The following is a 27580-nucleotide window of genomic DNA, read 5'->3' on the forward strand; positions in this document are numbered from 1 at the left end:
TAACCTTACAAGATTAGGTATAATGTTTTTCATTGGCAGATATCAGGCAAGGGAAATGACATCAATAAGACCCCATTGTTAAGTCAGACCTCTCCCATGTCACCCCCACCTCCAACTTACCCCCATCCCCACCAATCTCCTCTCATACAATCTCAATCGATTTCTGACTACTTTCCAGTATGAATTCTCTGGAAGCCCATTGTTAAGTCAGACCTCCCCTGTGCCACCCCCACCTCCAACCCACCCCCATCCCCACCAATCTCCTCTCTTATTCAATCTCAGTTGATTTCTGACTACTTTCCAGTATGAATTGTCTGCTCTATACCAGGCCAATATGATTATACCCCCTGTAAGCAAACCCTGTTCCCTACTCCCTGCCCACTCTCTAACTTCACTCAAAATTTCTGCCCCTACTCCATGTCCAGCTAAACCCCAGTTCAATGTCAACCCCAGTTCAATGAGAATATCTTCCCCCATCCCACCTCTTTATCTAATATCAGCACTCAATCTGATTACACGTTCACATTAATTCAGACCCTTAGTCAATTACTTCTGTACCAACCTAATATTTCTACTTACCTATGCTACATCCTATTGTCTACGTGTTAAGAAACTACTGAAGAGCTGGTGTGGCAGGGCCCCGGCACCCCCTTTTATACTCTCCTGTATGCCCTAGGACATAATGCTCAATTGATGAGCTCATTTGGTGCTCAGCCAATCCCTGTTGAGCACTGAGGTCATAGATAGGCTCTGGGGGTAACCACCTAGTAGTTACTCAAGGATTGATTGCTGAAAATAAATAAATAAATAAATGCCTAAGCCATCCCACTATCACACTGTTATAAAACAGAGAAATTAAGTTGTTGGATATCTTGGGATATTCCTAGTCTCTTTCTTAGGTACTCCAGGGAAGAGACATCAACCATTTCCCTCAGAATACATCTTATCTTTTATTCACATAATGTTACCATTTTCATTTTCTAATCCCTTTTCTAGCATTCCTTCAATTACCTTTGGCTAAGTGCTTATCATGGAATTTAAAAGTACCTCTTACTTATTTTCTTAAAATCTCATTTTATGTTATAGCCATCAAATACCTCACCATTTAAAGAGTTCATTGAAAGAGTTAATTCATACCTACAGTTTTAAAAATTAGCTTCTGTAATATAGTTTTATTCTTACTATCTTATATATATTCCCATTTTTCTCTGAAACTCTTTTGTGTCTATTTTTCATTCATTTTTTTTTCCATTTACTCCTTTTGGATTCCATATGAATCTTTTCCTCTCTTTCCATCCCTGATCTTATCTTCATCAAAAAAGCTCATAATAATACAGTTTGGAACAGAAAGAAATTAGAAATAGTTTTGAATGGTATTAAAATTCATAATGCCATGTCCATTTTCTAAGAAAGTTGTTTCTAATCTAACCTTGTTAAGCTTTGCTGAGATCTCACCTAGGTTCATCAGTTTCCATATCTAATATTTCTTAAAACAACACCTTACTGACTTCTGAGAGGCTTCAGATTAAAAGTCTTACAGTTGAAAATGGTACTGGACTTTAATAACTTTAGGAAATTTAGTATATAAGGATATTATCAATCTTTTTGTCTTTGTTTTATCTTTCCAACCAAACCATACAAAGAGGTGTTTTACATGTATTTAACTTTCTATCCCCATAGTGTCTAAGCATAATGTTTTCCATACATAGTACATGCTGCAGAAATGTTGCTTTTTAATTAACCCCATCTGTCTATGGTGAGCTCTTTATATTATTCATCCCAGTGCTTGACAGGAATGCTATCCCTCTCCTCTCACACATCCCCTTACTTTGATATCCCTATGATTTCCATATTCTTTCCCTTCACTTTCTTCTTTAACCTCTGTCTGTCAGCCATCTGTCCCATGCCTTCTAGCTCTAAGTGGGACTGAGGCCTTACATAGCATCCTTGCCCTAACACATGCTAGTCTCTGTGTTGAGTGCTGGGGATGGGAAGAAGGCTAAAACAAGTTTCTTGCCCTCTAGGCACTCACAGTCTAATATGAGCCAGAGATAAGTAAAGACAACAAAGTGTGAGAAGTCCCATAATTGAGACATGTACAAAAAGTAGTGAGAGAAAAGGAAAGCAATTAACCACCTCTAGCTGGGATGGGCTGGAAGAAGCTTCTCAGCAGCAAGAATGGATGTGATTTTGACAGGCCAAGAAAGGAGGGAAGAGTCTACAGGGTAGAGTAATCATGTCTGTGCAAAGGTACCACAGTGTGAAAGGAAGAGCAAGCAGTGTCTAGAATATGGGCTGTCATGGGGTAAATTGTTCAAGCTAGACTGAGGACATAGTTGGGATTTGTCCTGTGGAGGCCATACTATGCCATGCTAAGGAGCTTAGACTGTACTCCATGCCAAGAAGGAGCCAACAAAGGGGGGTTTTAAAAAGAAAACATCTTTGGTAGAATTTATTACTTTGTGTGTGTGTCTGTGTATGTCTCTCTCTCTCTCTCTCTCTCTCTCACACACACACACACACTTAATACATTCACTATTTATTTCCTAGCACATGAGTTTAGAATAAACTTCTATATTTGATTTTCTGACCCTATCCCATTTATTCAACTGTGTTTCCTTTCTCTCTGAACCCTCTTACCAGCCAGCCCCTCACCCTCTGACCTAACAACGAGCCCTTGTTTATGTCGTGTGCTTTGCCTCAGAGTAGACCAAGGCCGGCCTCTTCCCCGATGCCCCTGCCTCTAACCTCCTCCCAGAGTCCTCTAAGTCTATATTTTAGCTGTGGGTGCTTTTTTACTACATGGTGTTGTATTGTTTTCTAATTGATTGTGTACCCCCTCTCTCCCATACTAAATACAAACTCTGTGGTGAATAAGTTCCAAATGATCAAAGATCACACATTTCTGTCTCAATACAGTGTACTCAGTAATTAGCTTATAGTGGATGACCAACAAAGTTTCCTTAAACACACACAGTTATAATTAAGAACATTTTTGTTTGATGTCTATCTCCTCTATTCCACGAAGGCAGGAATTTTTGTCTGTTTTTTCCACTGATGTTTCTTCCTTGAAAAATGTGTGGTACATAACAGATGCTCAACAAATATTTGTTGAATTAATTATAGATTAGGATGCCAGGGACTTAGTCTGCCTTGTGCATCACTATACCCATCATTCCTGACATGATAGATGATTTATAAATTATTGAATAAAGGACATTAAGATCATGTCTTCAGCTTCTTGAAATCGCTGTCACGCTGTTGAACACATGGTAGATACTCAATACATATTTGTGATGGCTGGATTGGAAATGAAGTAGACTCGGGCTTGCTTCTGAATTTTGTATTACTGTAAGTGCAATTCCTCCCCCTGATGACTGAGAAAGGGTTAACAGTTTGCTTGCACAGACAGAGGAGAAATCCTTTCTATATCAATTTTGACATTTTTCTTCTACTACCACTGATTTTTCAACAGATGGAAATGTAAACTGTGAGGGGAGTAGGGAGACTATAAGGAGTAGGTCTATACTATGCTAGAATGGTTTCATTATCAAATACTAAAATGAAGAAAGCATGCTTAGTGAAGAGAAATGTTAGTCCTCCATCAGAGATGATTGGCAAACAGTTTAGCATCAGCTATAATCTTCCCATGCACTTATCATCTCAATTCACTTAAAGAGACTCCCACGAAATCCTCTCTAGGCATGCTTTCCCTCCATTCTTAATATGGGACATCAATCTTGATTCTTCAAACAAGAAGCACCTTGGGCGGTACCTGTGGTTCAGTGGGTAGGGCGCCAGCCCCATATACCAAGGGTGGTGGTTCAAACCTGGCCCCAGCCAAACTGGCACAAAATAGCTGAGTGTTGTGGCAGGCGCCTGTAGGCCCAGGTGCTCGGGAGACTGAGGCAAGAGAATTGCCTAAGCCTAGGAGTTGGAGGTTGCTGTGAGCTGTGTGACACCATAGCACTCCATGGAGAGCGACAAAGTGAGACTCTGTCACTAAAAAAAAAAAAAAAAAGAAAGCACCTGGTGCTTTTTGTAAACAACATAATCTTATCAGAAACTAAAGTCCAGAGAAGTTAAATCACCAGAGTGGGGGTTTTGAAGTATGACTGGCCTAGTACCACATAGATGACAAGGCAACCCAGCCAGGGGTCCTCAAACTACAGCCCGCTGGCCACATGCAGCCCACCTAGGACATTTACCCGGCCCAGACGGGTGTTTTTGCCGCCCCTGCCTGTCCTGCTTAGCAACTGACTCGTCCCAGGGCTCGCAGTCCAGCCCTCCAACGGTCTGAGGGACAGGGAACTGACTCCTGTTTAAAAACTTTGAGGACCCCTGGTTGAAGGGTATAAGGAATTATAGGAGAAATCTCCAGGGAATATCAAAGGCAGCTACATTCTTCCCCTCTCCTTGGAGTTTGTGAAATTCCTTTTCATTCAATCCTGATGTCATGCTGAGTCATAAAAATTGTTCTTCAGTGCAACACATCTCTGGAGGCCCTTCAGCCAGCCTCTGTTAGTCATCACTAGACTCACGGGCTTAGAGCCAGTGCCATTCACACTCCCCCTTTTCCCCAGCAGACGAACTGAGTTCCTCTAATCCCTATGTTCCTTCTCTCCCATCTCTCTAAAACCCTTCTCTGAAGGACGAACAACTATAGCTGTGGGGATAATACAGCTTTAAGGAAACTTTTGGCAGATGCGGATGTCCTAACATCTGGGCAGTGTTAACAGAATCCCGGAGGCCCAGACCGACCAGGAGCCACTCGTTCTAGGAATGTTAAAATAGAAGGTTTTTTCCAACTGATGAGAAGAGCAGAGACGAAGGAAAAAGAGGAGGAGAGAGAAAGCAAGCACAAAAGACCATACAACAGGTAAGATTTGCAATTAACCCCACCACATTACATTACCCCAATTCACAACCACAGAGGGGATAAAGAGACCTGGGACTTGGGAAATACGACTGAAGTTAGGTGGGGAAAAGTTCTTTTATGAAACTGAATCATACGCTGTGATTCGTTTGTGCTGTGACCCAGCAGCAAACACATGTTCCTGCTACCTTCTCAGCCCACAGCAGAAGGATGATTGACTCTACGTTTTCATCTGAGATTATGGGCAGGTAAGTTGTCCACAGCCTCAGAATGTCGGGTCTAAAGAAGGAAAGCCCCTGCTCCAGAACTGGATGAAGGCTAGATGTGAGAGAGGGGTCAGTGACTAGTTATCTAGCTGTTCATTTTTATGGATCTCTCTCTAATCTCCTCTTTCTGCTCCATTTGTTGCCTCTTTCTACTTTTATCCATCTCTTTCCTTTAGCTCTGTCAGATTTGCTTTTCTTTCACATCTTTCTACTTTCCTTGCCTCCTTCACTTACTGTCACTTTCCTTGCCCCTCGCTGGAAAAAATCTGAAGCCAAATAGCAATGAATTGGGAAGTAAATTTTTGCCTTTCTTGGACTTTCCATGTCACTTAGGGACTCTGGACAAAATCTGCCATCTTTTTGTTTCTCCATTTCTGGGACTGACTGGTCCCCTGAGCACAGCGCTTCACTGAAAGTATATGGGTAAATGGGTGCTTACTGAAAGATCCAGTGGCCAATTTATACCAACGGGCAGTAAGTTGTAATACTGTCATTTATGAAGTATTTGACCACTGGGAACCACAAAACTCATCCTATTAGAGTGAGGACAGGACAGGAAGTGAGAGGGCACCGAGAGCCTGCTCACCCTCTCCTCATGTACCTCAGTAGGTCCTCCCCAACCTCACACTGGCTTCCTGCTGGCTCAGCACAGTAAAACTAGAAGGTTAGGCTAGACTAGAAAGCCAGAAGCTACTACCAAACCACTAAGCCTCAAAACCCAAAGCTAAGAAGAGAGCCAGAGTATAGTTATCTCCTGTGAGACGAGACTAGAAGAGGAAACATCCAGTCCTGCCCAATACAAAGTTAGTAATAATATTATCTAATATATATACACACATATTATGTATATGTGTACATTTGTACACACATATGTACACATATATGTACCCATATATGACACCTATGTACACACATATTAGACAATATGTCTAATATATAATTCTAATATATACACATATTATGACAACATTATTAGACAATATTATTACTAACTTTGTATTTTATATATATATATATATATATATATATAAAATTGCTTCCCTATGTGCCAGGCAATAATCTATTCTCTGAGGTAGATACTATTATTAGTCCCATTTTATAGATGAGGATATGTGGGCTCAGGGAAGTTAAGGAATTTGTCCAAGGCCCCACAGGCAATAGATGACAAAATTGGATTTATATCCAGATCTGCGTAACTCCAGAGTTCAAGCTCTTAGACCATATATGCTAAGATTTTCCCAGATGAGTGTTTAGGAAATGCTAGTTGAAAGAGCAAAACCATTAGCTGGAAGCCTTTAGATCACCAGATTACGTTCTGATTGTATGTGACTTTATTTTGGCCTTATTTTACTTTTGGTACCTCAGTGTCCCTCTCTGTAACTTGAAGCATGGAACATTTGCATCTGATCCCACCAAAGTCAGTTGAAGATTGATCATTTTATGTCCTACTCATGGGAAGAAAAGGGGCCATAAATAACAAATGAAGTCCTATCATTCTATAAGGTGGAAGACCCTTATGTGGGGGGGGGCGATATAACAGACACTCAGTAATTTTTAAATTTACCTTCTTCCACACAGGTGCTGTATTTCTGCTTTCCTTCACTTACGGAAACTCACTGATGGCTGATTTCTGAAAGTCATTTTCCTTTGCCCTGGTACTTCAAGTTACATACCTGTATTCTTATCTCCCTAACTCTCCCTTTCAAGGATGGCAAGCCAACTAACTCAAAGAGGAGCGCTCTCTCTGCTGCTCTTCCTAACTCCAGCAGTGACACCAACATGGTATGCAGGTAAGTTCTGGGAGCTGTTATCCATTATTTCCAGGGAGGGCAGGGCCTAGATACTTAGACTACAATGAGAGACCTCTATCTTAGATACAGAGAAGAACTACTAAAGTGCAATAAAGATGGTTAAACATTGCAACCCTAGCAAGAGATATTTGAAAATAGATTAGGCAAGCACAAAAATGAGAAGATTGGACATCACCTTTGAGGCCAGTGTCTTTCCTGCTTCTCCACTTAGTTTCCTGAAAACCATCCTCCAATATGAATTTCTTTATGAGTCTAATCTTTATTAATATCAATTTCTTTATGAGTCAAATACCCTTGTCAAGACCACAAAAGCAGACCTTAAACTACATACCTTAATTAGGAAAAAATAAGGGAGACAGGCAATCTTTTCAAGGGAAAAAAGAATCCATCAGACTTGCTTCCATTTTGTGTGTGTGTGCACATGCACGTGTGTTTGTGTGTCTATCTCTATCTCTCTCCCACTCTCTCCCTGGCCCTATTTTATAAAATGAGATTTTTACAGCCCCTTTCTGCCAAAACTGTTAACGGCAATACAGATCACATTCTCTTAATCAGGAATTCCCCAGTCTCTTCCGATTCATTTCTGACTTCAGAAGGGATGAAGATTTCTGGATTCCTGAACACTTCACTCTTCACCCTGGGAGACATAGAGAGCCAGCGGAAGAGATCAGACTCAGTGAGGAGAGGGAAAGGGGGAGGGGAGATCCATGAGGGAAGGATAATGAGGTGGCATACAGAAGCTTTTTATGGGGCACAGCTGGCATTCCAAGTGCTAAGAATATTCTGTGGCCTGCAGTGTCTGCCCTCACAGGGGCTGGGGAGATTGGGGGAAGGAGACAGGCCCAACCAATGGGGTTAGGAAAATATCCAGAGATGAGTAAATAACAAACTACTCCCATCACAGCCACAGTCATTGCAGCTAAAATTTTCCACATGCCCTTAGCTCCTGGTGGAGGCCTTTGGCAGTAGCTCTGTTTTTCTGGAACAGCTGCATCAAGCTTTCAAACAAATATGCAAACTTCTTCCCCTCTTTGGCTTAACCTGGCTTTGTAGGGGGTGAAACACAAGGGCTGACATTGAAATGAAAAAATTCAAGTCAAGCCCTTGGCAGAGCACACACTGTTTGGGGTTAAAGGAGCCCCAAGTCTCCAGGAGATAAATATGCAGCTGCCCCCAACTCACACAACTTCCCCCTAGCTTCAGTTCAAGTACAGAAGACCAAAATCCAGCCAAAGACCACAGGACTAAAGGAAGGAAGATTAGATGGCTCAAAGGCCAATTTTGAACACATGTATGAAACCTTGTGGCATGCAAAAGTAGATTTTTTTTAATTTATATTCATTTGATGTCCTCAAAGGGATGTTTGCAAAGATGGCACTACCCAATTCCACTGGGGTAATGTCTACCATAGTGAATCGCCAGGTCACTCCTTCTGACAAGCCCAGGCTGGTGAGATCTCTGACAGCCCTGCAAACCCACTCATTCTGCCCTCTTCTATTCTTAGGAGGCTGCATGAGAGGTATTTGAAGTTTCAATGATCTTACCCTACATTGCTAACTAAGTTTCTGGGCCTACCCCTGTGCATTTATTCATTCATTCATTCATTCAACAAATATTGATTGACACACTCTATGAATTCAAGACTGTTTTATTCACTTCTATAGCCTTGTCCTAAAATGGGCATGGTACAAGGAAAGCAGACAAGTATGGATTCAGGGCTAAGAAGGAAAAGGGTCCAAGGATTAGGAAGGGTTAAGAATTATAAATAAAGCAAAGAGTGAGTTAAAAGTGTGTATTGGCATATCTGTGCAGCTCAGAAAGTCAGACTGTATCTGTTATCATAAGCCAAGCATTAATGTGGTTCTTAAACTAGTCTCCATTAATTACATGCCCAATAATAACTTTGTGAAGGGCCGTGCCTAGAGGGCCAGACTGTGCTGTGGAGGTTGAAGGAACCAGTAACAGACCACACAGTAATCATCCACTGATTGACCTAAAGAAGCTAAGGAATGCTGCCCAAGCCCTTCCCTCCTCCCAGGGCTGAAAAGTGATAAGCACATAGAATAACGTAGGGAGTGGTCCCTCTAGGTTTATTCTTATACAGCATCTCAGTATTCCAACATTTCAGAAACAGACAGGCAAAGTGAGGAAAGGTTTAAAGTGGTAAGGGGGCCTGAGCTTATTCCAGCACAAAGCAAACTTGACACTGGCCCAGCTACCTCCACACCCTGATGGACACTGTAATTACCTGATTGAACCTTCCCCTCAGTTTTCCCATATCCCCTATAATTCTGGAATGATGTAAAATACTTGGTGGCCTTCAATCCCCCACACAATTTTAAAAGCTAGATTGCAAGAAAGGTTTTGCATTTTCATCCCTGCTGGACATTGTCAAAAGCTCTCCCTAACCACCATCTTTAGCAAAGCATCTGAGTCTGGTAAGTAGAGGTCAAACAGACCTGGGCTGGAATGCCCACTCTACTACTTAACTAGCTATGAGATACTGAACACCTCCCTTGATTCCTCTGAGCCTGCTGCTTCTTCTGGACATTGAAGAGCAATAGTAATGCCTACCCTACTGAAATTTTATGGTGACATAATGAGTGAACATACACAATAAGCTAAACCCAAAGTCAAGCTGAGTAATGTTAACAGTCATTGTTGTCCTTGTGTTACTGTTATTCAGCCATATGCCACTGACACTCCCATTTTCTCTTCTAGTAAACAGCTATTTGCTCCCCGCTAAGCGTTTCTACATAAGCCAGCTCTATAACAAGAGCAGGGAGACCTAATACTTTAGGGGATCACACACATCTGGTCTCCTGTTTATAGGAGCTGTAAGACTTTGAGACTAAGACTAAACTCAAACAGCTGACAAGAATTCCATGACCTCGCTACAAAGAAACTTTCCATTTGGGAAAAGAGAGAGCAGGAGAGATGAGGCCTACGGGAAAATAAAGGGGAGCCAGAAGAAGAACTTAAAAGGGAAAACAGGGGGGAAAGAAAGGGAAAGAGAAAAATATGAACTCTTTCCTTTGGAATGGAGGCAAACCAACAAGGACATGATTTCATAGGGCAAACTTTCCAATTGATTCATTCCCTTGTTCACCAAGTTGGACTGGTTTCCCAACGCATCCCCCCACCTCCAGTCTGGGCGTGTGGGGAATGGAGGAGCTTCATATCTAGCCCTCTGCTCCACCCTTCAGTGCAGGGGGCCTGTGCCTCTTCCCAGTGAGGAGGCATGCTTGTGGTCTGAGTGTTTACACAGGCCAAAGGGCTCCTGCACTAAAATCCAGTCCTGCCCTGGAAGCACACCCTCCCCTGGAAATGGGAAATTGTCTTCTGACTCCAGCACACTGGCTTCCCTATTCTTGTGCGTGCTTTAGGGCTCAGGGAGGCTGAAAGGAGGGCTTCCGGAAATTTCTCTCCGGAAAGGACCAAGTTGTTTTCCAATTAGTTCACATTCATGACCGATTTCCTGCCGTCTGGTGGAACATACTGTTTAGTCTCCCAGACAGCCGCAGACCTGCCTCCACCAGGGACTGCTCCACTTAACTGGACGGAAGTAGATTAGGAATGTTCTTTAGCTCAGCAGCTCCCTGTTAAAGCTCCTGCTGATTAGAGAAACAGGAAATTTATCCAAAGGACTCTGCCATCCCTTTCCTCCAAATGAGAACAAAGTGCTCACAAAACTGTTCTCATTTCTCCTTACCTTTTCAACCATCCCTCTTCTGCAATGGCCACCCCCAGCAGCGAAAAGGCTCATGCCCTGTGGGCTAATGGGAGCTTGAGTTACTGTTTCACTTTGAGGACTGTCAGCAGGTCTGTCACTAGAGAGAAGACACTATTTTTCCCCCTGCCTAGAACCATGGTCCATCCTCAGAGCTTGGTCATCAGTGCCTCACCAAGACTCATGTATTGCATCAAGGAAATGGGTCATATACATATATAGGCCAGACTGACAGAATTGATGAATGGCCAACAAGTTTGATTATTTTTTCTTATGAATGGAGTTTCCTAGTCCTACCAGTGAGCCCCCTGACCATGATCTTGCCCTATGTGCACCTGAGGTGCTGAATATTGTCCATGATAGTTCTGATGACTTACAAGGCAAAACTTCCCCCACCTGACTCCTGACCCATCCATGAAGCATCATGTCCTCAGGAACAAAGTTGAATTGGTGGGGGAGGTTGGGAAGGATTTGAGAGAGAAATCAAGACACCATCTTGATATTGTCTTCTTCTTTCTAGGTTCAGGCTATTATCCAGATGAAAGCTACAATGAAGTATATGCAGAAGTTCCACAGGCTCCCTCCCTGGACTACCGAGGTAATGCTTTCTGTTTCTCAGGCTTAAAAAGGTTTTTTTCTGGCCTAAGACCTAGGTCCATATCTGAAGCATCCTTATCAGGTTTGCTTCATATGTTCCCAAAACTGCCACACAGGTAATCAGGGCCTGTGATTTCTAACCATGAACTTGGTTACTGACTTGCTATGTGACCCCACCCCTCTAGCCTGAAGGTTGTCTATTATTAATCACTAAGTATTGACTAAGTATCTACTCTATGAAAAATCCTATCTAAAGCAAGCCTGTGGGTGATATAAAGTCTAGGATATGGTTTTTATGTCTCTGAAGGAGCTTATGTTCTGTTGGGGTCACGAGGAAGATAAAATTAGTGTGTATAGAGCAAGTAAGTGTGAAGCTATGTGGTAGCAGTAAATGCAATAGGAGTTAAGACAAAGAAGTCAGGAAAGGGGTCATGAGAGATGATGTTTAGACTAGGCCTAGGATGATGGGCAGGATTTTGAGAACTGGAAAGGGCAAAAAGAAAGCATTCATCAAGGCAGATGGTTAAAGATAAGGAGGTAAAAACAAAGCTGAAAGAGGAGGGAGCTAAGAAGAAACCAGCCTGACTAGAGGAGAGGAACTATGGAAAGAATAGTAGAAAAGAAAAGTTGAGACTGGGCATGGTGGCTCATGCCTGTAATTCCATCACTTTAGGAGGCCAAGACAGGAGGATTGCTGGAGGCCAAGAGTTCAACAGCTTGGGCAACATGGTGAGACCTTGTCTCTACAAAAAATTTTAAAATTAGTGAGGCATGCTGGCATATGCTTATAGTCCCAGCTACTGGGGAGGCTGAGGCAGGAGGATCACTTGAACCCAGGAGTTTGATGCTACAGTGAGCTATGATCACCCCACTACGCTCCAGTTCCAGACTGAGTAATGAAGTGAGTCTCTGTCTCAAAAAGAGAGAAAGGAGGGAAGGAAAGGAAGGGAGGGAAGGAAGGAAGGAAGGAAGGAAGGAAGGAAGGAAGGAAGGAAGGAAGGAAAATATAAAGAGCAAGACCAAATTAGGAAAGATTCCATGACCTAGGGAAAGATCTATGGATCTATGGAGAGGCAGGTGGACTATCTGAGAAGAATGCTGAATAGCCATTCCTGCATTATAACAAAAGTTAGGCCAAGTGATATCTAATATCCCTTCTGTTTCTGATTCTCTGTTTCTATGCTTTGAAAGCCATGCAGAAGAGTTTAGCTGTTGTACTAGAAGCTACACATATAAGATGCCATCATATATTTTTGCATAGGGAAGTGACACAGTAAATTGTAATTTTAGAACATTAACTTAGTTATTCTGTACAGAAAGAAGGTTTGGGAGGCATAGAACCTGAGTCAAGAAGATTCTCCAGAAACCAGTTACAGGAATATTGCCTAGAGATTATTAAAGATAATAGGAAAAATGGAGAGGAAGGATGAACCCCAGAGATGTTTCAAAGAAAGAGATGACAAGACTTGGTACAGATTTGATGTACCAAGAAGCTAAGAAAACAACTGATATCTGAAAGCATCCAGTATGAATATCTATGAGAATTATAAGACCCCTCTCAGAAAGACAAGGTTAAAAAAGACAATTGGTTTGGTAAAGATGTCCTATTTTTTAAACAGTTGGGAGTAGAAAGATGGAGCTTCATGAGTCATAGGCTTAGATGGATGGGCTGTTTGAGAGAGCATAGGGCCAAGGTCAGAGGCTTAGAAGACATCTATAGATATGAGTAAGAGAAAAGGGCCAACAACAGAAAAAGAGAGAGCTAGTGGTCAGTCATGTAGGAGGAGAATGGCTTGATTTTTTTCATATCATAGAAGCCACAGGAGAAGAGAGTTTTAGGTAAAAGGAGTCGTAAGAGATCGACTGTGTCAAATATTACAAAGAGATCAAATAAAGAGAAAACATTTTATCTGGCAACTGTTGGTCTTTGAGAAAATGGATTCAATAGAGAAAATATCAGAGCTTTGGATTCCTCTGTGCTTCTTTCTAGCTATCGTCTACCTGTTTCCTTTTCACTGCCAATGCTCCCCATTGGCTTACTATCTCAACACCCACTAACTCATAAACTCCTTATAATCTATTTCCCACCCACACACAGATCTCCAAGCTGAAATGACAACTCTTAAGATCACAGCTCTCTCCCAGTGACAGGTGACCTTTCTTGTCATTCAGAAGCTTTAGACTCTTCAGTCCCTCTAGCAGCAGTGAGCCTGTCTCTTTCTTCTTAACCTCCCTTCTTGGGCTCCATTACATTTCACTATTCTGGCTACAGAAGAAACTAAGAAAGGATATGGGCTCTCCAGTGGTGACAACAAAGATAATGAGGCTGGGATCTAAATTTTGGCAACCCTGACCCATCTCCTGAGCTCCTGAACTCCAGCTGATGCTGGGCACTTCCATTTGGCAATGTCTAAAACAAATTTCTTTCACCTTGCCTGAAAAAGGTTCTATGAGCTAACCTTACTTCAGATAATGGTACCACATTGTCTTGGTTACTTGGACTTCTAAATATCTTGACATCACCTCTAATAGCCCCTATCACCTTTAGTAGCCTCTTTTTCCTCATCAATTCTCACAGTCACCAAGACCTATCCTTTATTTATTAATCCATGGGATTAAAACATTTACTTTATACATGGATAATGGCAGTTACCTCTAACTAGATTCTCTGATTCATGTTTCCCCCTCCCCCAAGCCTAGTGACCATTTTTAACCAGAATGTGGCCTCAGTCTAGCTCCAGCCTGACAAATCCTTACCCATTCCTTCTCCCCACATGAAATCTATGCTCAGCCTGGGTACTTTGCTCTGTTCCCAGACTGCCTTAGACCACATTGAGCTTTCCCTCACCCCTTCATTATTTCACTGAATACTTACTGAGTACCCACTATGTACCTCCTATGAAATAAATGTTTATTCTCTAAGCCATTCATTTGGTATTCATTGTGTATTACTTCTTTGGTTTACTCTTTATTACTCCCAACAAAATAATTCTTTAACAGAAGGAGCATGTGTGCCATGCCCACCAAACCATGTAAAAAGTAGATGTTGACCATTGGCATTCTGGGAGCAGAAGCCAGATTGTAGGAAACTATAAATGGAAGAGGTTTATAGAAAAAAACAGATGCACATGGTACTTTCAAGGGGTTTGGTAGCCCTATGATTAACATTAACTTTCTTCATTGGTTATTTTTAAATGAACAGAAAGCCCATTAGAAAAATACAAGCCGGGTGGCTCCTGTGGCTCAAAAGGGTAGGGCGCCGGCCCCATATGCCAGAGGTGGCAGGTTCAAGCCCAGCCCCGGCCAAAAAAAGAAAAGAAAAGCTGTATAGCAGATTTTGGCCTTGGGATCTAGAGTCTCATAGCTCTCTTAGGGACTTACTCTCAGGGCATAAAAGAAATTGAGTGAGGTTATCAATGATGAGAGGGAGAGGGTGGCCAGGAAAATAACAACCTGAGGTGCCAACCTCTCATGTTATGTCTTTGTGACCTCATAATCAACCGTTCTGCAACTGTACTGCTTAAGAAATTTCCATAATTTGGAGATGATATCTCCAGATGGCAGTTGTGTGTCACAGATCACATGCTTAAAACTAACACTAGAAGCCACAGCAAGTTGTAGCTTGAAGAAGGATGAGACAGTAGCTCAAATCCAGACACTGACTTAGGGAATATCATTCATAGGGCTAGCTATTTTATGCATTCAATTTAATTTGATTTGTACAAGAGCCCTATGAACTGGTTTATTATCCTTCATTTTACAGATCAGGAAACTAAGCTCAGGTAAGTTATATTTAGAGAGATGGAACTTGGAAGTAGCACGGCAGGAATTTTAACCCAGGTCTTTGACTCCAGAGCCACGCTCAGTCTATCTCAGTCATCAAAAATGTAACTCATTGTTTAAGAAAAGAACTAGCCAGTAAAAAATCAGATCCTTGTTTTAGAGCAAACTACCATGTCATTTGCTATCATTTTCACTCATCTCACACTTTCTGTCATGCCCTTATTCTGACTCCTAGCTTGAAGTCAGAAACCCTTTTCTGAAGTCTGCCCTCAGTTCGCTGGGCTGCTGCTTTCCTCACAGTTTGCCTCATCCCTGGGCAAGCCAGTCATGGTGCCTGGGTTATCTGAAGATAGCCACAAAGAAGGCCCTTTCAACCCTGTTTTCAGCACTTTTTTTTTCTTTACATGTCCTAAAAAGAGATGGATGAATAGCTACAGAAAGCAGAGGCCACAAGCCTAAGTTCAAATCTCAGTTCCTCCACCTTCCAGATCTTTGACCCTGGATAAACACCTATTATGTACCAATCACTGTGCTATATATTTTATGTTATTTCATTTAGATCAGTGTTTTTCATCCTTTTTTTATCTTCACAGCACACTTGGACCTATAGTTAAACTTCCACAGCACACTTAAATTATGTTGATCAAAAAAATAAAAACTAGAATATACTTATTGTGCTATGAACTTCTTTCAAAAATAATTTAATTAAAGATCTTTAAAATTTTTCATGGCACACCTGAGATCCTCTCATGGCATACCAGTTGAAAATCACTGATTTAGATAAATCACGTGCTTGCTATGTGGTGATGGAAAGAGATCTCCAAATACATCATTAAGTTGTGCAACAGTGGGCATAATAATGCTACTCTGTGTGTCAAAAAGCAGGGGAAACATAACTAGCTATGCCAACCTTTGCTTTATATGCATAAGGAAACTACTAACAGAGGTTCTTTGGGAGGGGACTTAAGTGGGTGGGGGGCAGACATTTTATTGTGCAACTTTTTAGACTTTGGGAGTTTTCGAGCCATGTGGATATGTTACCTATTCAACAAGGTCAATGTTTACTTCAAAATAGCAGCCTATCATGCTGAAGTGGCAGCTATTGTGGTTAGAAAGAACATGGGTTTTAGAGCAGACAAAGCTTGAATTCAAATCCAAGCTTTGCCCCTTTACTTACTGAGGGAGTCTGGGCGAGTTACTTCCTTATCTGCAAAAAACAGATAAATTCCTACTGACCTCACAGGGCTATTGGGAGAGGTTTATGAGATGATATCTGTGCTAAGGAAAATATGCAGTGTGATGCCTAGCACACAGCAGATTCTCAGTAAAGATCTTACACATTCCCCACCAGGCATTTTTGCCATGCAGTATTTAACCACATTCTTCATTTCAGTTTCATATTAACATTCTTCAGGTACAGTTTCTCGGCCAGTTATGAATCTTTTAAACTGTATTTTCACCTCCCCTTATTTCTTCTTCTCATCCACATTAACGGCATGAAAAGCATAATCACATGCCTCATTTGTTTCCACAAAGAGTACCCCTCATTTCTCCTGCTCTACCAGTCTGGTGACCCAACTCAAAAGGAAATGAGGTCAGTCTGGACTTACTTGTTTCCAAGGGCTCCTGGAGATCATTGCTTCTCTAACTGCCATAAGCCTTACATTTAAATATTCTAGAATACTATGCTATCAGTGCTACCAGTGTCACCAGCCTATACTTCCCAGAGGCTACCTTCTTCCTTATTTGAAAATTGAGATAATGTTTTTGTCCTTCTTGGTCTTTCAACATTTTGTCTTGATGCCAGGATTCCTCCAGGTCAGCAAGTTTAAACTAATTTATAATAGCTGGGGCCTCTCCTACTGTCTCAGCATTTATCCTGAGGTTTTTATTTCCCTTTACCATTCTTGCTTCTTCTCCCCATTCCAATCTGATGTGTGTTTTCCTTAATAGAATATGGGAGAAAAATAGAAGTGGAGTGATTGTTGAAGTCCCAGTCTCCCAAATAAGGTCTTTGTGACATGTGTTGTCGCTTTATAATCAACAGCTCTACAACAATAGTGCTTAAGAGACTTTCTGTAATTTGGAGATAGTGTCTCCAGATGGCAGCCGTGTGTCACTGCCACAAGCTCAAAACTAATGCTGGAAACCCCACGTGTGGCAATGGTTGAAGAATAGTTTTCTCACTGCCATCTGTCTTCATTCGCCAGCTGCACTCAAGCAGAGGCTCTAGCCTTTCCTTGTTCCTTTGGATAGTTCATCTACTTTTTTTTCCAAAGCCCCATCTTTTTTTTTGTCCCTTAGGATTTGGAAACTGAATCAGCTCACGTGAGACTTTAACCTTCCCAACCCTAGGCTACCAGATCTGCACCATGTTCTATATGCATCTCTAGGCAGGTGGCCCTCTGCTTGTTTACAAATGTCCCTTTAAACTCTGAATCCATTGAAGTGTCATTTATTTTGTATACCCCATGAGGAATCTTTATGATATCTTTATGATTTACCAACCCTATAACCTTTTGTGCTCAGTTCTGAACGGAGATTGGGCTTTCATTCCTAAGCAGATTTCTTTGATATCACTTTCCCTTCCTCTCTCTAGCTCACATTTTCATGTTATTTTTTAAAAACTTATTTTAAATTTACATACAATAAGGTTCCCTCTTTGGGTGCACAATTCTGAGTTTGACAAATGCCTAGGATCAGGTAACCACCACCACAATACAAAACAGTTCCATCACCTCAAAAATTTGCCCAGCATAACCTTGTGAGGTTATCCCCTACCTTTACCCCGATCTCTGGCAACCACTGATCTGTACTTCATCACTGTATTTTTGCCTATATATGTCTCTATATTTTGTCATATAAATGGAATTCTATAATATGTAGCCTCTTGAGTCTGGTTTCTTTTACCTTGCAAAATGCATTTGAGATTCATCCATGTTGTTGCATGTTTCAGCACTTTTTTTTACATGGAAAAACCTCATTTAGCTTAACCATTCACTCATAGAGAGACATCTGAGTTGTTTCCAGATTTTGGCAATTATGAATAGAGCTACTTTAGACATTTGCATACAGCATTTTACATGGATATAGGTTTTCATTTTACTTGTGTTAATACCTTAAAGTAGGATTGCAGAGTCATATGGTAGATGTGCCTTTCTTCAAGAAAGTATGGTGTTACCTTTATAAGAAGCTACAAAATGTTTTCTAAAGTGACTATATTTTTGCATATCCACCAGCAATGTATAAGAGTTCCAGTTTCTCTCCATGTTCACCTGCTCTTGACATTGCCAGCTTTTGTTGTTAAGTTTAGACATTCAGATGGGTATACAAATGGTAATTCACTGTGGTTTTAATTTGCATTTTCCCTAATGAATATTGATGCTAAACATCTTTTCACGTATTTATTTGCCATCGGTTTATCCTCTTTGGTGACATGCCTAACTGGACTGGTGCCCATGTTCTAAGAGTATTTGCTTTTTCATTATTGAGTTTTTAGACTTCATTCTATATTATAGATACTAGTCCTTTGACAGTTATATGGCTTGCAAATAGTTTTTTCCCTAGTTTGTGGCTTGTCTTTCATCTCTTCATAAATGCCTTTTATGAAGCTAAAGTGTTTAGTTTTGACAACATAGGTCCAATTTATTAATTTTTCTTTTATGTACTTTTGATGTCACGTAATAAACTTACTGGCCTAGCCCTGGATTCTGGAGAATTTCTCCTATTTTTTTAAGTCCATTATCTATTATGAGTTAATTTTTGCATAAGGTATAGGACTTAGGTAGAGGTGGGGTTTTTTTTTCCTTTTGCATGTGGAAGTACAACTGTGCCAGCACCATTTGTTTGAAGGCAATCTTTTGTCCATTCAATTGCTTTTCCACCTTTTTCAAAAATCATTTTGACATACTTGTGTGGGTCTACTTCTGGGCTCTGTATTCTGTTCCATTCATCTATATGCCTATTCTTTCACCACATGGTCTTAATTATTATACCTCTAGCTTACTTTTCTTCTATCGCTACAGTCCCCCGGTGGTGTTATACATTAAATATCCAGGATGGAGAAGCCACATGCTACTCACCAAGAGGAGGAAATTATCACAGCAGCCTGGGAACACGTTGCGAGCTCTCTTGTGACCGGGGCTTTCGACTGATTGGACGGAGGTCCGTGCAATGCCTGCCAAGCCGTCATTGGTCTGGAACTGCCTACTGCAGGCGTAAGTTGTATTTGTGCATATGCTGATGTGTGTATTCCAGAGAAGCCAGCCAGCCAGCCAGCCACTGAGGGTACATACCTGGAGGTTTTACTATGCCCTTCTCTCAAGTGCAAATTGAGAATTTTCCATAGACCCTTAAGCAGGCCTCTCCCGATGCTAACATTCTAGTTCATTTTCTCTCCCTGTGGCTACTACTTAAGCAGCATGGCATTGCAACCAACCCTTTTGATTCAGGGAGCCCAGGAGTACACATAGAGGGCTAAGGCTTGGGCCTGAGATCTGATATGGACCTAGGCCTGCTTCTGGAGCTCCTGTGGATGTGCGGTATCTGACTCTTTTTCACCTATGATTAACTGCTATACTTCCTGGTCTACAACCTTAGAATGCCTTAGCAGTGAAGTTGTGTGGTATCTGCTAGCCTTCATTTTCTTCTGAAAATCAGAAAAATCCCAAAAGTTAGAATGTGAGGGTGCTAATGTGTAGTACGCGCACATTCCAAATTATGTTGTCCTTCAGCTTCCAAATCCCTACCTCTTAGTCAAGCTCCACAACCTACACCCTTTTAGCAGCTGACCTTTGTCTATCCATATGTCTGTGGCTCAATACCATTTATATGACAGTCATGTGTGCAGTGCCCTATATTGGGCACTTTGGGAGCTTACTCACTTCCTCAAGTACCCACAGGCTACTTGTAGACTAATGGGATAGAAACATAAACGTAAGCACATGAATGTCATGTAACTAGACGCAGAAGTGCTAAGCATTCAGAGGGAAATGGGGCTGGTCAGAGAAGATGCTGTGGAGGAGAGAAGAAGGTCGATAGCCAGAAAAAAGGCAGTCACCACATCTCTTCAGGTGACTTGAATTAAGTTGTTTCAGGACTTAGGCCCCATCATTTCCTAAATGAATTTGAATTGGCTTGATAAAATTGTAAAACATAAGGCTAAAAATTATAAGTGAACATAAAACCAGTTAAAAGAATGGAGACCTACATATTTCCAGGTTACTAGAATGAGTTGATTACTGCACTGAAGCCCTGAACCTAGCTTTGACCTTTCTCATAAGAAACAAAATAGCAAACATTATGGATCTCTTGTTTTCACTGTCATATGTTACTAAGAAAACAAATTCATCTGAACAGGCAAACCTTTTTTTTTTCTTGGCCTTGATTTCAAGGAGGTCATTTTTACATAGGTCTTTTCATAAGGGATACTGGAAAACAGAAAATGCAATAATCTTCTAGTCTGGTCTGGCCAAGAAGCAAAATGAACATAGTTTGTATAAATCTTTATTTAAAGCTCCAACAACTGAGTTTATGTAGGATTTGAACTTGAACAGCCTACAGGAATATATGGCCTACTTCTCTTAAGTATCAAGTATCTCTCAAACAAGACTTTAACAAGCACAGGCTCAGATAATTCACAGTGGCAGGCTCCATCCACTTTTGGTACATGTGGTATCTAAAGCACATAAAGTCCTCTGTTATCAAATACCACCACACCTGGCCCTTCAGGCACTAGTCTGATTTATATTCTAGCTGGGGTAGAGGATCAGCCCACTTCCACAGGTAAGTGAGCAGTGCTTATGGGATTGCCAAAATGAAACTCAAAAAGGAGGTTTCAAAGAGCTCCAGAGCATCAAGCATTTGAGGAAGAAGAGATGAAACTTAACAGTGGCTGAGGCCCTAAATGAGCCAGAGGCGTATATGTATTGTCCCTATTCATCTGCACAACAATCCTATGAGATATCCACATTTTACTGATTAGCTGGAATGCAAACTTAGGTCTGATTCTGAAGTCCACGGGTTTGGACAAGTAATTTCTTTCTTTGAGAACTTCTCTCAAGAGACCTGCTATACTCTATAATATGAAAATACAAAGACAATTAGGGGAAAAGGCAGTTAGGTACAAAAATGTAAGGGTAGTTCAGATGGAATTTCTGTATTTTCTGCTGTCTGTGATATGGCTCTCTTTGTGTTGGATGAACATTGTGGAAACTGAAAATTTTCCTCCAGATAGTCCCACAGGCCACTGAGCTTGCCACTTGGTTTTCTCTTAGAGATCAGATGCCATGCACTGCCATTTATCACTAGTGGCACTTACACCTGCACAAATGGGGTGCTTCTTGACTCCCGGTGTGACTACAGCTGTTCCAGCGGCTACCACCTAGAAGGTGACCGCAGCCGAATCTGCATGGAAGATGGGCGATGGAGTGGAGGCGAGCCTGTATGTGTAGGTAAATGCCAGTTGCTTCAGTTGTCCCGCTGCAAAGAACCACCCTAATATTATATCCACAAAAGATGTGGAATTCTCGCCACAGAAGGCATTCTTATTAACTATGGGGGTGGCACCCTGAGCACATGCTTAACAAAGTGATCATTTCCTCTGGAGTTGGGCTTCTTATCCCAGTTTCCTTGAGCACCTTGAATGTTTTACCTACCCAATGGTGTATGGTATCGTTTCTATGGGTTTCCTCCTGGGAAGGTAGGGGCCCACAAGTTAACATTTGATTGATTACCTTGGCAGACATAGATCCTCCCAAGATACGTTGTCCTCACTCACGTGAGAAAATGGCAGAACCAGAGAAACTGACTGCTCAAGTATACTGGGACCCACCCTTGGTGAAAGATTCTGCCGATGGTACCATCACCAGGTAAGCTTGGGTAACAGATGCCCCTTATGCCTCCTAACAGCTTCTCCCAGCCTCTCAGCCTACTCACACGAAAACTGCACAGGCTGAGGCTACAGTGATAATGCCTCAGACCTCAATTCCAAAGGTCTCTTTCCTCAGTGGCTCTTTTACCCTGTCCTATGCAGGGTAACACTTCGAGGACCTGAGCCTGGCTCTCATTTTCCTGAAGGAGAGCATGTGATACGTTATACTGCCTATGACCGAGCATACAACCGGGCCAGCTGCAAATTCATTGTGAAAGTACAAGGTCAGTAAGAATTTTTCAATTTCTACATTGTTCATTATTCCTGCTCTTCCCTGACCTTCTAGAAGCCTACCACAACCCTCTCCTTCCTATGCCTGAAGTAGACACATCTCATTTGTACTGGGAGAAGGAACAAAACGAGAACACCGAACAGGCTTATTCAGGAAACTTATATTACATGTGCATGTATGTGTTTCGGAAAACATTACTTCCTAACAAGACGTCCTCATTCTATTTCTGGATAAAAGTCACAAAGATACTTTATATCTTTTTCTTTTCTTGGACTTCAAAATGATCAAATCTAATCAGTCTTCATTCTCAGTCATCACCTCTGCTGAAATTGGTGGCACTAGCTGCCTGATTCTTCCTCTTTATTTTGTATTTTATTGTCTTGTTTTGCTTTTTTCATTATAAAAATAATTCATGCTTACTGTTGAACATTTGATAAAGAAATATATAAAAGGGAAAAAAATCTATTACTTCATCATGCGGATACAATTGTTATTAACCTTTTGGTATTTTCTTTCCAGGTTTTTTTTCTATGCATATTTTTAAAAAATATTTCGTTTAAATCATACTGTACAGCCAATCACAGATAATCCTTTTTTTACTTTTCATTAAAACAAAGTAATTTTCCCATTTTATTTAAAAATTCTTCAAAAATATTTTAACGGTAGATATTTTAACTACTCTAATATCATAGAGATCATAATTTGCTTAACCCTTCTCCCATTGATGGACATTTAAGAGTCCTGTGATTTACTTATGCTTTTAAAAGTAATTCTGCAAGGTGATCATCACTACATAGGGTGGCCATAAAGTTCTTTTATGACTGATAGTCTTTTGATGACAATATGCATGTATATTCACCCATGTTTCCAGACTTTAGGAATGTTTGTCTGCATTTCAGATTTAATTCCTTAACAAAAATTCCAACTCCATTCCCAGCCATTGGACACACAGAAAAGCCATTTGTTCCAATCATACTGAATGTCCTAATCTGGAGAGCCCAGCATGGGAAGCCTGTTAGCCTTTCTTTCCTATGAGAGACATCATAACCCCTAACCTGAGCTCCTCCCTGACAGTGAGACGGTGCCCAACTCTGAAACCACCACAGCATGGCTACCTTACCTGCACCTCAGCAGGAGATAACTATGGTGCCACCTGTGAATACCACTGTGATGGAGGTTATGAGCGCCAGGGTACGCCCTCCCGGGTCTGCCAATCCAGCCGCCAGTGGTCAGGATCACCGCCTATCTGTGCTCGTGAGTGAAACCAGGGAATAAAGAGAGTGGACATGTTGATTGGGGGGGGTGCTTTGGAGGATTCTCTTTCCATGGCACAGGGTCCGATAGCAATGTATATGATGTGAAAGAGTTGGGCTCTGAGATGTATCTATTTTAAATGTCAAACATTCCACCATAGAATACCAAAAAGAAGAGCTTAAAATCAGAATTTTGCCCAAGGGAAATGGAAACTACTAGAAAGAGTTAACCTGAAAGACTGGAACTCCTCAAAATGTTAAGTTACCCAAGCTGAGATGAAAGAGAAGGCCATATTCTGACCAACCATCTGCTTTTGCCCTAGCTATGAAGATTAATGTCAATGTTAACTCAGCTGCTGGTCTTCTGGACCAGTTCTATGAGAAACGGCGTCTCCTCATCATCTCAGCTCCCGATCCTTCCAACCAATATTATAAAATGCAGATCTCTATGCTACAGGTAAGTCCCACTCCCCTAATGAGGGTTTAGCTCCTTTGCGTTACCCCCTTTCCTTTTCCAAAACAAAGAGCTGCTCTCTGCAACACAAACCCTACTTCCTCAAACTTTTTGTGGATAGCATTTGATTGATTTTACTATAGACATACATATTCAGAGCATTTTTAAAACTGCTTTGTTTTTGCTGAAAATGCAATGAAGCCAGTGAAGTGGTGGGTGTAACTTGCAGAGGCCTGGGTGAAAGAAGGGAAGGGGGTATGGCAAAGCACTCTGTAGAGACTTGTAAGACAGTTATGATCAAATGTAAATGTTGGGAATTAACCATGTTTCTGTTTTCAAGGAATAATAGCACTAAAAAACAAACATTTATGCAGTAAGTGCTACTAATCTATGAGCTTTACATGTATTCATCCAATTCTCATAACAATCCTTATGAGGTAGATACTATCATTATCCCCACTGAATAGGTAAGGAAATTAAGGGTAGAGATGTTATGTAATTTTCCCAAGGCCACTAGCTAGTAAGTAGTAGAGCTGGAAATGAACCAGGCTGTCTGGCTCCAGGATCAGTGCCCTTAACCACTATCAGTAGCAGAAAAGAAGGGAAAGTGTTGTAAAGTAAAATCAGACAGTCACATGATGATTTTTAATGTACTAAGAGCCACCAAGCCAAAGTCACTGGTGATAGAGGAAGAGGTAAATAGGACAGAATAGATATGACTATGAGAGCTTATTAAAAGAACAGGCTGGGTTTCTGAGGAGAATTTAGAGTGTACTGACAAGACTAAGAAAAGCAGCTGCTGGGAACTATAGGAGTTTGATCCTCGTATAAGAGAAAAAGCTACTTAGAAGTTTTTTAAAGGTCAAATTTTAGATGTTGCCAAGTCAATACTGAGAGACCCATGATGGTAGAAGTTTTACCAAAATAATGATCCCTGGGTAGGTCTAGACCAAAGAGGACCTCATTCCTTCAGGGATCTAAAAAAGAAAGACATAGGCGACAGCTCCAGTTTGAACAGAAAGCAAGAATAAGAACAGGAACCTTCCAGTGAGGACATAACTCTGAAGGGTAAGGACAAGAGGGAAGCCCCAAAATGAAATGGGGTAGGAGACCAGGGAGTATTCAATGTCTCTTTAAACCTTGCCCTGGTAACAGGCTAATGGGCAATCCTGAAGGACAAGGCAGGATAGAGAGCCAGGGTGGGGTTACAGGGTGTGCTGCTCACTGTGAGGAAGACAATGGAGGGTAGTGAAAAAAGCACTGGGCACTATCTTGGAGAAATCCTGGAGACCGAGAGAAGACCCTGGTAATATAGCCTAGTAATAAAGAGCACATACTTGGGCAAAGGGGCATCAGCCTTCTGTTTGAATCTCAGCTCAGAATCCCATTGTTATGCAAATTTGGGCAAGCTAATTTCTCCTCTACAGAATCAGAATGACCCCCTCTAGCTTGTTAGGGGTGTTGGGAAGGGTAAGTTAGAATTTTCTATAAAGCATGAGGCATAAGTATTCAATAGCCATTATTATCATATCACATTAGCCACCCATTAAGGACCACTTTAAACCTATGCAAAGCTAAGCAATGATTATGTTTCTGCAATTTAGTCATGACAATTCTCTTTTCTATCCCACATCATATAACTGGTTTCATTCACTTCAGTAGAATGAAGAATAAAGGAAATACTGTTGGGTAAGTACTTCAGGAATAGCAGAGGGAAAATGTTATTATATACCCAACAGCATGATCATGTGATCATTGGGGGAGAAGCCCCTTCTTTCTCATACCTGATGTGATCCCAGGAGGAATCAGCCAAGTAACCTTAGTTTTGAGTGAAGAGGCCTGATCCATAAAAACATTCTGTTCTCCCAGAAATCCACCTGTGGACTGGATCTGCGGCATGTGACCATCATCGAGCTGGTGGGGCAGCCACCTCAGGAGGTGGGGCGCATCCGGGAGCAACAGCTGTCAGCCAACATCATTGAGGAACTCAGGTCCAGGCTGGGAGGCTGCATGGCAGGGTTGGGCAGAAACCCTAGGCAGGCTACTGGCAATAGGGAGAACTCGGGGAACTTCTTGTGTTTGAACTCTTATGGATGTGTTAGGTGAGACCAGAGAGTGGTTCTTAACTCTGGCAAGACATCAATATCAAATGGGGGCTTAAAATACAAATGACTGGGCCCCCAAAATCACTTCAGGAATGTGCTTTTACAAAAGCATTTAGATGACTCTGAAGCATGGGCAAGGCTGAGACAGTTAGACTCAAACTTCACTCAGATGGTCCCGTGATCCTGTTGCCTTCTGGCCGCATCTCTGTGCCTTCAGTTTCCAAAGAAACAAAAAGGCATCTTTAGGCACTTCAGGAATGTGCTTTTACAAAGGCATTTAGATGAATCACAACTGCCAGCTTCTGGGGAAAGAGAAGGCTATAGGGGACAGACAGGTGGTAGAAATTGACTTTTCTCATTATTTGTCTATTATCGCCCGTCTAAGGCCTCCACATATGCTCAGGGCCAATAAAGCCATCACTGCTCTCTGCTCTACAAACAATACTTGCTCTAGGGATTAGTCTCAGTGTAGACAGAAAGATTCAGTCTCAGAGGAGAGACTAGGAAACATAGGAGAGAGACTCCAGACTTGCAGCTACAGATAGAAGAGTTAACCAAGTGGTGTTTATCAACTTCAGGGCTACCATGTATGATATGCACACACAGCACAGTGTCTGTGACAGGTGACCCCTGGAGTTATTCTGTGTAGCCTACATAGTAATATGTGATTGTCCTGCCTAAAGGGGCCTACAATAGAAGCACAGCCTGGTAATAGCAGGTAATAACAAAGCTGCCCCAGGTGGGGTGAGGACAGTTTAGTAGACCTGAACACATAGAGGCACGAAAACTAGGACCTAAACCTAGAAAAGAAAAGAGACTTGAGATAGGTAGTGGAGGGGATGGAGACAAGGGATAGGATTGGAAATAAACTAGTCCATCAGTGGAGCTAGGAAAGGTAAGAGGGTAGTAGATCCTGGTGGGACAGATGCCCAGACAAGATCTCACATCTCCCCGGGCTGCTCTCTCTAGGCAATTTCAGCGCCTCACTCGCTCCTACTTCAACATGGTGTTGGTTGACAAGCAGGGTATTGACAGAGAACGCTACATGCAACCTGTCACCCCCGAGGAAATCTTCACATTCATTGATGACTACCTACTGAGCGACCAGGAGTTGACCCAGCGCCGGGAGCAAAGGGACATATGCGAGTGAACTTGAGCCAGGGCATTGGTTGAGGTCAAGGAAAAAACTCTAGTTAGCTGAAGTTGCGGCATAAAAAAATTAGGAAATGGTTTCCCACAATTTTAGGGACAGGACTCTGAGGTGGGTGAGGTTTGCCAATCCAGAAGTTTCCAGGCACCTTTTTAGGGCTGTGCAATACTATGGCTATGCAAGTGTCTGCTTCAGGTAGCATTGCAAGAACACAAGAAGCTAGGTAGGGGATGAGGACAGGCCCTGGGCAAGTGGGTTGGGGGTAGAAGGCTTTCCTTTCCTAACCTGGGTCTTTGCCCAGCTCTCCAAATTCTTTCAGATAAGTAAATCCTAAACTCATTCACTAACCGGCTGTTTTAACTGGTTCTTTACCGTGAGATGACAGCAGAGGG

The 27580-nt window shown here is 41.7% G+C and overlaps 1 protein-coding gene across 2 annotated transcripts; it reads left to right on the forward strand.

Annotated features, from left to right (window-relative positions):
- The first annotated feature begins 4530 nt into the window (after positions 1–4530).
- Positions 4531–27287, forward strand: SRPX2 (sushi repeat containing protein, X-linked 2). 2 transcript variants are annotated; one of them, XM_012810087.2, is made up of 11 exons: positions 4531–4879; positions 6721–6932; positions 11204–11281; positions 19089–19280; positions 21339–21515; positions 21806–21932; positions 22097–22218; positions 23301–23480; positions 23803–23936; positions 25803–25924; positions 27008–27287. In XM_012810087.2, the coding sequence occupies exons 2-11, from the start codon at positions 6851–6853 to the stop codon at positions 27186–27188; spliced, it is 1395 nt and encodes a 464-aa protein (XP_012665541.1). In that variant the 5' UTR covers positions 4531–4879; positions 6721–6850; the 3' UTR covers positions 27189–27287. The 2 variants fall into 2 exon arrangements, with proteins under 2 accessions (XP_012665541.1, XP_023373696.1); XM_023517928.1 differs by having other exon boundaries at positions 4560–4879; positions 6850–6932.
- The last annotated feature ends 293 nt before the right edge of the window (positions 27288–27580 follow it).

This window comes from Otolemur garnettii, unplaced genomic scaffold (genome assembly GCF_000181295.1).
Source record: "Otolemur garnettii isolate 467f Iridium unplaced genomic scaffold, OtoGar3 scaffold00125, whole genome shotgun sequence".
Taxonomy (NCBI): Eukaryota; Metazoa; Chordata; class Mammalia; order Primates; family Galagidae; genus Otolemur; species Otolemur garnettii.